At 38.4% G+C, this 12,212-nt stretch overlaps 1 protein-coding gene across 3 annotated transcripts in view; it reads left to right on the top strand.

Annotated features, from left to right (window-relative positions):
• The window catches only part of ATM (ATM serine/threonine kinase), a 69,310-nt gene that overhangs the window by 3,390 nt on the left and 53,708 nt on the right, over positions 1 to 12,212 (top strand). For 2 of the 3 annotated variants that reach the window (XM_032190547.1, XM_032190538.1), the window contains exons 6-13: positions 5,438 to 5,603; positions 5,898 to 6,136; positions 6,954 to 7,117; positions 7,495 to 7,658; positions 9,008 to 9,379; positions 9,932 to 10,126; positions 10,464 to 10,559; positions 11,554 to 11,779. In XM_032190547.1, the coding sequence (XP_032046438.1) occupies positions 5,438 to 5,603; positions 5,898 to 6,136; positions 6,954 to 7,117; positions 7,495 to 7,658; positions 9,008 to 9,379; positions 9,932 to 10,126; positions 10,464 to 10,559; positions 11,554 to 11,779 (1,622 nt within the window). Of the gene's footprint in view, positions 1 to 5,437; positions 5,604 to 5,897; positions 6,137 to 6,953; positions 7,118 to 7,494; positions 7,659 to 9,007; positions 9,380 to 9,931; positions 10,127 to 10,463; positions 10,560 to 11,553; positions 11,780 to 12,212 lie in introns of those variants that run through there. The other variant, XM_032190555.1, reaches the window with a different exon arrangement.

Genomic DNA, 12,212 nt, shown 5'->3' with positions numbered 1-12,212 from the left:
TGTTGTATGAAGTCCTACACAAACCTTTATTAAATTTAGTGTCAGCACTGAAGGCTTGCGGTTGAAATATACAGAGCAGCAAAGGTTAGGAATTGATTTATTTCTGCTTACTGTTTGTGTATTGCTTGCTGAAACATGCACTTATAAAAATGGAGTTATGTGCAAGTTCTCTACAGGGTTTAATATGTATAATGATTTTATTATGTATAAAGAATCCATGGAACATGAGTACAGGAAATAGCCTCTGTAACACTGATGTTGGTGTGCAGTTGTTTACTAGTTACTAGGTACTGGCTAGTATCATTTTGGAATATTTAATGTACTAATGTCAGATTTTATTATTTGAGTTTTGTTGGCTCATGGAAGTCTAAAAAAGCATTGATTCACTGTTGTTAGGGAAAAGAAGGGAGTAGAAATTTTACAGTTTAGTTTGTTGAATGTTGCATGTGTAATTCTGGAGAAAGTGTAGAAGTGAAGCATAGAACTTTGCATTATTTGTATGGTGTAGTGTTTTAGAGGTAGTTGTTTTCTGAAAAGTGTTTTCTGAGAAAATGCTCTGCTCTGTAGCTTAAATAGTTGCTTAACTCCAGGATGGAAATAAATTTGCAGAGGACTCAGAGAGGAGTCTTGTAATAGTGGGAGTCAAAATGGAGGCCAAAAATTTTGTGTAAGGTTGGCAAAGCTACGAGGCTGAACTGTACCAGTATGGTATGGGAGATGCGATAAGAAAATTGGAGAGACTGAGGGTGGGATCAGAGAAGCTAAAGAAGATGGTAGCATTTGGCTGTAGAGGTAGAACTGGAAATTGGAGGTCGGAGTGGAAGCTTGAAATGTTTGCGGGAGCTTCCTGAGGCTAGAAGCCAGTGAGGTGGGGGGAAAAGACAAAGGGGGCTGCCAACCCGCAGGTAAGAACTGGGAGCTTTGGTAAGATTGAGAATAGGCAGATAGGGAATGGGACAAGAAGTCAAGGGTGTTGGAGGCAGATATTGAAGAAGACAAAGAAAGGAAATGGAAGGGTTTGTACAGGTTGCATGAGGAGCCTGTGGAAATTGTTGTGTAGCAGTTAGGTAGCTTAGGAACACGTGAGCTGAGTCTATCGGAATATGGCCAGAAGCTCCTAAGGGAGGGGCACAATGGAATGCAGTCACTGAAGTGAGGCAGGACGGAAGGCCATAAATCTAGGGGAGGTTAAATCTGTTATATGAAGCAAGTTGCTTTATTAGAGGAAGAATATATGAGCTTTATAAAGGTTATTGTAACCTTTGCTAGTGATTCCAACTTAATGCTTGTTTATAAAATCTCGGAGTACAATTGATAAGTTTGTTTTCTGTTGATAAAATCAGTGATGTGGTACAGGAGTTGATGATTTGAATGGAATAGAATAGTTCAGTTGGAAGGGACCATCAGAGACCATCAAGTCCAACTGCTTGGCCACTTCAGGACTAACCAAAAGTTAAAGGGTATTCATGAGGGCATTGTCCATTTGACGCTTGAACATTGACAGGTATGGGGCATCAGCCATCTCTCTAGGAAGCCTGTGTTTGACCACCCTCACCATAATTTTTTTTTTTCCTAGTGCCTAATCTGACCCTCCCCAGCATAGCTTTGTGCTGTTCTCACATGTCCTGTCAGCAGTTACCAGGGAGAAGACGCCAACACCTCCCTCTGTGCTTCCCTCCTCAGGATTAGAACATAGATTCCAGCTGTTGCTCCAAAGCAGTTAGATTTGGCAAGCAAATACCTACTTCATGAGACCTTTATCTTTTGAAAGTTCTGAGCTTCTTGATGTAGATAATCATCTTCTTAAAAATTATGAGGAGCTCTCACATTGGTGTATATTGTCTGCATTGTCAAAGGACTCACCAAACTCCAGTAGAAGCAGTATTTCAGCAGAAGCTGAATGCAGCCTTACTAAAGGAAACCAGAAGACCCACGAGGTGCTCATGGGGCTGTGCACCCCATGCATCTTGGGCACTGGCTTGTTAATGAGTGGATATTTTAGAGACCCATGAGGACATCAATGGGCATTTGATATTATCACTCTAGAAATGACTCTGCAAACTTACTGAGGGTGCACTCAATTCCCTCATCCAAGTTATCAATAAAGATATTAAAAAGGATGGGCCCCAACACTGACCCCTGGGGAGCACCACCGGTGACCGGTCGCCAGCTGGATTTCACTGCGTTTACCACCACTCTCTGGGCTTGGCTATCCAGACAGTTTTTAACCCAGTAAAGCGTGTATCTGTCCAAGCTGTGGGCTGCCAGCTTCTCCAGGAGAATACTATGGGAGACCGTGTCAAAGACCTTGTTGAAATCTAGGTAGACTACGTCAGCAGCCTTTCCCTCATCCACCTAAGGACCTGGCACTGAGGTCAGGCTGACAGGCCTGTAATTCCCCGGGTCCTCCTTACAACCCTTCTTATAGATGGGCATCACATTAGCAAGTCTCCAGTCATGCAGGACCTCTCTGGATGACCATGACTGGTGAGAGATGATGGAAAGCAGCCCAGCAATCACATCTGCCAAGCTCCCTCTGCACCCTTGGGTGGATCCCATCTGGCCCCATGGATTTGATAGTGATAGTCCAGGTGGAGCAGCAGGTCTCTAACTGTTTCCACCTGAACTGTGAGGGGTTCTTCTGCTCCTCATCCCATACTTCCAGGTTGTGAGGATGAGCACCGTGAGGATAAGTGGTGGATAAGAGTGGGAAGAGGAGATGGAGGACAGCATGAAATCTGTGTTTGAAAGGATCATGAAGGGTATTGACTCACTTAGATGAGGCCTGATGGGGGCTTGGGAACATGAAAATCTAGAGAGGTGGCAGAAACAGAAGTTCCATTATGAAAAGACACTAGACAATGCTCTTTAGAAGTGACTCATGTGCAGCCTATTGGACTTGGAGAAAAAAGCTGAGTCAAGCAGTGAGGAGGACTGCAACTCCTCCAATGACTTGTGTGGAGGACTGGTTCACAAAGTGTCTATCCTATAAGTAGAGCTAGAAGGATGGTGCGTGACAGCGGGGTTTAGAGATGATTTTTACAGTTTAGGCTTTTGTCTCTCCATGAATGGAGGTGGTGTGCCTGCTTGTTTAGTTTGGTCATGTTAATAAAATTTTGTTAATGGTAGTTTTCAGTAGACCCTGATGGCCTCCAGAAGACAGATTGTATCACTGGCTGCTATACTTCTCCCTTTCCTATATTCAGATCTTGATTTTTAAAAAATCATATGTGGTATTTGTCTTCTTACCTTTTCATCTCTGTGTACATTATGGCTGTATTTGCTTTCCCAGGGAATCACAGAAGCAGTGAATAGTATTTGTAGTCCAACCTTCTTGAAGCAAGCTCAGCTATGAGATCAGCTGGTGCTGTGGAATCAATTTTTTTTTATGCTTTTTGTTGACTAGCTTGTTTTGCTGCATGTCTTACTCTTCAGATTCTTGGCTTTGTGTAAATCTGTCTGCTTTCCTTCAGTGTGTGTTCTTTGAGGCGAGGTCAGCAGGGAGCACAAAGAGTTGCTATGAATAGAGTTCAACCAGAAAGTGCTCTGTGGGTGTGACAGCAGGAGTGGTTTTCCAACCTGAAGAAGTTCCAGTACAGAAATCCCCCCCGGTTAGGGAGCTTTGGGCTATTGTGGCCTTGAGCTGCCGTGCAATTGGCAATTGTGTAGGACTCCCAGTTTTGAGAGTGTTGGAAATGCTGGCTTCAAGTTTCTTGCTGAGGGTCCATCATCTCGCAGTGAGATCACTGATGCCCATTCCATTTCCACCCTTTATGTAGAAGAGACACAGTTAAATCAGGAGTCAGCACTGTAGTCTCCAGCTTAAAGGTTTGTGACCCAGTAATGTAGGGCTATGAGGCAACCCTGACTCCCATGATGCAGTCACCTGAGCGCTGCAAATGGCCCTATGCCTGCTTGGGAAGAATGTGTTGGTATTCCTTTTGAATAAGAGGCCAGAGTTATGAAAGACCTGGTGAAGGTGGCATTTTGAGCTCCTGGAGGAGACTGCCAAGATGTCCGTAAGTCTACCAAGGCACAACAGTGAAACAGTAGCCCTTGCAATTTATTTGTAGCTGTCCTGAGCTGGCTCATCCACAGTTCAGGAATCTGAGATCAAAACTCTGGATGAAGTCATTGATATCAGCCCTTCACAGAGCATTCAAGAGCATTCATATTTTGAATACCTCAGAGGCCTTGATCTTGACTCTGTCTGTCAAGAGCTCACTCACCTTAAACTGATGAACTACTCACCCGTAGAGTTGAATTTTGTTAGGCTCATCCAGGTGATAGTCAGTCTAGTGAACAGAACTACAGGCTCCTGAAGTTCATTCAAGCATGGTGAAAGTATGGGGCCAGTTCTTGACAGAAGGCCCCAGTGGTTCCCCTTCCATTGGGAAGTTCAGTGGTAACTGGTCATTCTGAATCCCAAGGACTATAAGAACTCAGAGCATGACTGTGAACTAAGTAGTCATAGTGGCTGGGATTCCCAAAAGATCATTCTGCCTATGTATTTTCTTAGAGAAAAGGCCTGAGAGAGGTGGATGTACCTTCATTCAAAGTGTCCTCCCAGCACAGCTGCTAAAGTCGTAGGTCTGAGTCAGTATTTCTTCCTGGTGTGGATGTTTGCATTGGCTACTGTCCATCCAAGGACTGAGGGACAGTATCACGTCACTTGTAGATGGCATAAAGCAAACAGTAATAAGGCTTTTGTATCTGTCACGTTAAACTCATGATGATGGTGGATCAGTAATGTGCTACTCTGATACTCATGATGCTCATGGAAGGATGGTGTGGTAATTCTTAAATGGGCCTTGAGATAAGAAAGCAAAAATCTGTGGAAGGGACCTTTCCTTCAGAAAAAAAAATTAAATGAATGCAAAGTATGGATGTGTGGCTTTGGGGCCTGGAGTAAACTATCTGAACTGCTTCTGAAGGAAATATGGTGAGTCTTGGTACCAATTGCTCTGATCCGTTGACCTGTTCCTGCTGCACCAAATTCTCTGTTAATGTATTTGTAGCTGTAAATTGCTTCTGAGTACTTTTATTGTGTATTCCACAGCAAATGGAGCCCACTGCGCTATAAGCAGTCAATGTAGAGTGGAAGGAGTTGAATCTAGAAGTAGTTGTGAAAGTTGGCCATGTGGCTGTAGCCACTTTGCTCTGTGTAACACAAAACAGATTTTATCCCAGCTCAGAATGAGTATAACTTTACTTCTAGTGCCGACAAGACCCCATATATTTTCTGTCTTTTTTGTCTTGCTGATTAACTTTAGTGGATAATGACATACAGCTGAATTCAGAAAGGTGGTTTATGTATATTTAATGTAATATTTTGCTTCCAGCATTTTTAAAGTAATCTTCTTAAATATATGTCTGTATAATTATGTATTTATAACATCTCTACGCTATTACATATACTTTCAAAATACATTTGCAGATCTGCTGATGCTGTATGGACAATTTTACCTTACGCCTTCTGGGAAGATGAATAGAGTCTTGGTGGCTAGGATAATTCACACACTAATGAGGGGATATTGCTTCCAAACTGATGAGTTGAAATATGATATGTTTAACTTCTTTTCAAGAGCAATGCAGTGTGCAAGGTATGTTGCAAGTGTTCCTTTTTTATGTTAATACCTGCTTTTATAGATAATAACTATTTAAAGTATTCTGGATTAAACTCGTGTAGTAGCAGGTAATCCTCTTTAGGCGTATTTCATCGTTCTGTCTTTGAACGCTTTTAATAAATTCTTTATTAACAACTTCTGCACTTAATATTATATATGCAAATAATATTCAGATTATAGTTACATGCTAGTATTTACTTTTAAATAATTCATGTGAAAAGAAATATGATTATTTGTTCTGGAAGTTTGAGTCTTTGGTTTATATTGCAGGCAAGACAGAAATATTGCGGGCCTGGATCATATTATTGCAGCAATGAATATCTTCTTCAATACATTTGCTGTTAACTGTCGCAAGCGGATTTGTAAAATTGGAGAAGAAATTTTGCCTACAGTGCTTTATATATGGACTCAGTATAGACCAAAAGATTCCTTGAAGGAATCAATAATTGAGTTATTTCGTCTCCAAGTTCATATGCATCATCCAAAGGGTGCAAAATCTCAGGAAAAAGGTACTATTGAAAGCTCCCTGTTTTATTTCTAGCACTGTATAGCTCAAATTATTGTGCTAATTTTCTGAATTTTGTTACCGAGTCTTGGAAATACTGATGGAAATGATGATTACTTGCCAGTAGTTTTATTTTATAGATCTACACGGAAAATAAGTTTGCAAATTGTGTGCATTACAATTTCAATTTGTGTGCACTGTGTGCAAATTGTATGCATTAATTGTATTAAGTCCTGTAAAGTTTGGTTGTTGTTATCCTAAAGTTATTACTAAATCAAAGCACAAAGTCTTTGTCAAAGGGAATAGTAGTTCAGATTGAATTTAGATTGCCATGTGTATCATATAATCATGAGTGTTAGGAAATGATTGCAGTCTGACTTACTGTATAATACTGGCCAGAAAACATCACTCAGTAATTTCTGTTTGCCTGTCATGGCCCGGTTTGGTTATAGCATCATTATTTTTTAAAAAAGATGGCTATTTTTGACTTTGGCTACAAATGGCAAAGAGTTTACAATTAGTCAATACAATGGCTTACCCACAGCATTTCACTGTAGTCTTTTTAGTTAGATAAAGAACTGAATATTTCAAAATTCTTCCCTATGCTTATTATATACTATGATTAAGTTGTCTTTTAAGTTTTTTCACTCTTTTACTTCATTCATTCTCCATTATAAGACTTATTCTGCAGGCCTGCATTTGTTGTTAAGTTTTGTGTGCTCTGCTCTGATTTTTGCTATATTTTGTATTGTCTAAGTTGGTTTATATATTGTATGAAGTGAGTGGCGCGTGTTATCTTTTAATTTTTCTTGCATGTACAGGTGCATATGACTCCAAAAAATGGCAAAGTATCTTACATAACCTATATGATTTGCTGGTGAATGAAATAAATCTCATAGGCAGTAGAGGAAAGTATTCTTCAGGCTCACGAACTATTGCTGTGAAGGAAAATTTGATTGGATTAATGGCTGATATTTGTCATCAGGTAACATTTTTACCTGAATATAAATTTGATGTATATACTTATGGTATAGTACATTTCGCTTTTTAAGCTGATACGGCTTTAACATTTCCTCAAAATCATTTACTGAAGTATTAGTTCCTTTTGTCTGTGTTCTGTTGTTAGTTTTTAGTTTTTGTGCAGGTTAGAATATTTGGACTTCTAAGTTACGCTATTTTTCACTAGTATTCCATATTAGAATGGAAGCATAAGTTCTTTTGTAGTAAGAAATGGTAACTAATGCCACTTACTGGCTCTTAAGAGGCTTTAAACAGTAAAAATGTATCAGTTAAGTTTGACATTTCAGTTTTCCTGTAAATACTTCTCTTTATTTTCTTACTTTCTAATTTCTCTTCATGAAGGTATTTACAGAGGACACAAAAGCTCTGGAAATTACCCAGTCGTATACGGTTTCACAGTCCAGTGATGAACCAGTACCAAGCAAGCGCAGGAGGATTGAACTAGACTGGGAGGTAATTCGGGAAAACCTGCAAAGATCGCAGAAGGATTTTGATGTCATACCTTGGTAATAACATCTTTACATGAACCAAATACCACTACAGACATCTTAATGTGTTAAATTATTTTCCTGAATACACTGTGCTTTCAAATTAGGTGTCTGAAGGTGCTGTAATTACATATCTAAGCAGTAAGCTTAGATTCTCACAGCATTTGGAAAGTAGTGAGTGGTATCTTGCTTTAAAAATTTGATACCTTTGATTTCCTGAGAAATAACAAATGGGGTCTGGTAGATTGTGTTGCAGTGTGTAACATTTTACAGCCTCTTATTTTTTATCTGTCTTTTGTGCTAGATATTACCAGTCGTCATGTAGGTGAATGTGTCATCCAGCTCTTGAGTATTAGGAAATGAAGTTGAGGTTTACTGCTGCCTTAAGCTGGCTGGGTCACGGAACAGCAACTGTTAACAGTTTGGCTGTTCTGAACTAGTTCTCGCAATTTGCCTTAATACCTTGCCTAAAAGCTGTTGAAGTGCAAGGCCTGGCATCTTAGCTTGGACACCAATGAAGGTGAATTTTTGTTGACATTAGGGACTTCTGAACAGGAGGTGCGGGTTCATAATCTTCCACTGGCTGCCCCAGGAGAAGGAATCTGTAACAGAAAGTAGAGAGAGATTTTTCTAGGACTTGCCAACTGTAGGCTCAAGAATGTCGACTTTTAGCTTCAGTAGATTACACTAAATGATTTTGCAGTTACCGTTCCTCCCTTTTTTACTTTTGGAAATTGCTGTACAGGGTACTAGAATAGTGTAGCTGCTAGTGAATTGGGTTGTGAGCAGGGGCACGGTGTGTGTGTTTAATGCTCACTCTTGAGACAAGGTGACTGTTTAGGACCTGACTGAGAAGTTAGCCCACTGTTCTGAGGAGAGGTAGCAGTCTCCAAGAAGTACTATGAGCACTATAGAGTTGCATCCATTGCTATGAGCAAAACCCTTTCAAAATTCACCATTCCCAGCTTAACTTTTTCTTCATTTGATGAATCTTAATTTTCATATCTGTTGAAGTGTTGTCATTTTTATGTAGTTTCTTCCTGGAAGTCACTTCCTGAGTCAGAGTGTGTAACAAGCTAGTCTAGCGAAAGGACAAAAATAATTTTTGTCTGATTTTTTTTTTTTCATGGTCAGAAGCTAATGAAGTCAGCTTGTAAGAAACTTCTAGTGATAGTGAGGCTACACTGGCAGACTTCCCAAGTAAAAAAGTAGAACTAGTGAATCTTTTAACATTTGATAATAAACAAATCAGCTGAATACTAGAAAATATAAGTGAGAAATGGCAATCAGAGAATACAGCGTTTATTAACTTTTGAAGACACATTTATGTATGCTTCATATTGATTGCTTCACGTTGTGTTTTTAAGGTTACAGATTACAACTCGATTAATATCAAAGTATCCCATGAGTCTTCCCAACTGTGAACTACCTCCCTTACTCAACATACTTCACCAGTTACTGCCTCAGCAGCGATGTGGAGAAAGGACCCCTTATGTGCTGAAGTGTCTTAAAGAGGTAGCTTTGTGTCAAAGCCAGAAAACTGATTTGAAAAGCACCTACAAGTTAGAGCTCAAGAGAACCTGGGCAAAAGTTTGGTCTCTTACCATTCGTAGCGTAAGTTTTCAGCAAATTGAAGTGGAGAGCTTTGGGTTACTTGGAGCTATGATTCAAGGAAACCTTGTTGTAACAGATAAAGAACTCTGGAAGATATTTTCAGGACCTCCATTGAAACCTTCAAGGTAAAACGGGAAGCAAAGATATTATTTCATGTCTGATTCACATTGCATTTTACTGTGTAACCAAAACCACTGCATTATTCAAAGTATTATTATTGTTGTTTTTGTGTCTGCATTTCTAGTTAAGAACTAGCCACATCTGTGTTTTAAGCACTTGAAACTGATGTAAATATGTGCCTAAGTGTAAAAGCAGAGGTGGAAGAAGAGAGGCAAGCATCTTCAAATGTTAAATGTGACTAAAAATATAAAATCTGACTGAAAGAGATGTGGTTGATTTTTTTTGAAGTTAAAAAGTAGGATTTCTTCTAAATATATATTTGATTCTGAAATCAGTGTCCGGAAACAGTCTTTAAAATAAACAGGAAACATCTGTATTAGCAAAAATACGGCTTTTAAAAATGCAGGTTCAAGTAAAGGAGTTTTCTAGTATGTATGCTATTAAGTTGTTTGTGCATTTGATGCCCCCCAAGAGTGCAAAAATACTGACTTTGCTCTTTCAAATACCCATTTGTTTTTTTCTCATAAATGTCCTCTGTTCCTTTTTTTTTATCATAGTTCTGCAGTATATTGTTTAGCATTACTGATGTCTGCCTATTCAGTGCCAGAAAATTTGGACATAGGAATGGATCAGAGTAATTGTGAAAGAAATCTGGTTTCTGCATTAAAGGAGGCAATAATGAAATGGGTACTGTCCTGCTGTTTGGAGGAAGAAATGGAAGAATGTGTGAAGTTGCCTCCTGTGCTCTGCAGGTAGAGTCTTCATGGCATAATTTTATATGTAAACTTGCCCTGTAATGCAGAAGACTGTCCAGGGGAAAGTGGATTTGCAGACCTGTATGATGGTAATGCTTTGGTAGAGGTAGGTTTTGTAAGCTTACTGTAGGATATCACTTTTGGAGACATAGTTTAGTCATCTACCCAGAGCATAATACATACAGGAAGTATGTTAGAAATCTTAAGTGAAAATTTAAGCCACTTTGAAGGTACACAGTGAATCTTATCAGTGTTTGTGCACACTACAGGAAACCCAAGAGCATGTCTGATCAAAAGAAAAAACAAAATAATTTTCTTTTTTTTTTTTTTTCAGTGATTTTCCTCATCTTATGATACAAAAAATTCTTGTGAGCCTTACAATGAAGAACAGTAAAGCTGCTATGATTTTTTTCCAAAATGATGCTAAGTGGTATGTTTTTAAATCAATCATAATAAATAGTTATGCTTATATTTGCTATTTTATCAAGCAGAGACAATGAAATGCATAAATGTTCCTTGAGCTCTTTTGCATCTTTCTGTACAACATCTTCAATACCCCATAAAAATAAGAGTTTTTGCAATTTGTTAAGATGCTTCAAGCAGATGTTGAAATATCACCAGATGTTGCTGACAGAGTCAAAGATTCATGTACTGAACAAAATATCTTAGGAAGAATAAGTTTCTCAAGCAATACAGCTAAATATTTGTCTCTTTACATACAAATACATTAGATAATTTTAACTCCATAATATATTTTTCAAATAAATTGTAACTTTATACAAATATCTATTCATGCTTGTTAACATTAACTTCCATTCTAAAGGAAGCATATATTTTAGGATTTTTCATGAAGATCAGAGAAAATCTGTAAAGATTAGGTGATTAATTTCTGTGTCCTCACGCTACTCAGTATTTGTGGCCCAGCTACATGTTACTTGAGTCTCTTGGAGTAATTCTAAGAATGCTGTTGCATCTTTCACTGATGCATATATTCAAGCTCCTGGACTATATCCAGCTTGCTCTTAATGAAATTAAAGTGTGTATAACTTCTTGTAATGAAAGATAAAACCATTAGTTCCAGGCTTCTTTTGAATTTATGCTTCAGTTGTGTGAAGCAGATTGATGTCAGCTATCTCAACACAAACCAGTTGCTGGTACGTGAGCTGCAATAGAACTTATGATGCCTATACAGGCTTTATTTTTCCTTGTAGTTTCTTCAGACAGAGCTGAAATGGTAAGTATCCATTCCACAGTGAAAGTCACCTCAGAAATAAAAGATTAACCAGTTTCATTAACTTTTTAACAGAAGTTAAAATTTAAAATTTTAAAATTTTATTTTGCCTCTTTTTTTTAACATTTAAATAATAGTGTAAAAGACTTGTGTTCATGGGCTGCTAAAGTAAAATCAATGTCTCTTGTTCAAGTGTGCAGCACTTCCAAGGAAAAGAGGAAAGCGATTTTTCTGATGTGGAAGAGCTTTATCTACAGACAACATTTGATGAAATGGATATTTTCACTAACTTTGCAGTAAACGTTGCAGATAAAAATGTGACTGGTTCAAGACTTGCCATCAACCAAAATCTTAGGGAAACACTGGAGCACTGCCTTTCGACAATGTCAGAAAAGCTTTTAAGCAGCTATGCTCCTGAGGTAATTTAGAAATTACTGTTTCATCCTTATAACTGTGTTCCTAAACAATATATTTTCAACGAAAAATATATAGAGAATATGTAGAGAAAATATGTAGAGATTTTCATTTCTTTCGTTTCTAAAAATGAACTGCAAACATTTTAAAAACTGTTTTCAGTAATATGAAACAGAGAGCTCTGTGCTTTTGTACATCATTGGCAAACTGTAATTTCCTTAGGTACATGTATGTGGGAAACTACTTACTAGCTGTGTAGAAGTGGAAGTATGTGTGAAGTTGCCACATAGATCTTTGTTATGCTACTTTTTGAGATGTTTGCTTCAACTTCTGTGCCCCTGTAATGCTTTAAGCTCTTGCCAGTTTTCAACCAAGATTGAGGCACAGAGGTCTCACATAGGTTTTGTAAAAAGAGGCAGCAGTATAAAGGCAGAGAAA

This window comes from Aythya fuligula, chromosome 1, assembly GCF_009819795.1.
Source record: "Aythya fuligula isolate bAytFul2 chromosome 1, bAytFul2.pri, whole genome shotgun sequence".
Taxonomy (NCBI): Eukaryota; Metazoa; Chordata; class Aves; order Anseriformes; family Anatidae; genus Aythya; species Aythya fuligula.
Note: the sequence above shows the minus strand (reverse complement) of the source record. Positions and strands in the feature narration are given on the sequence as shown.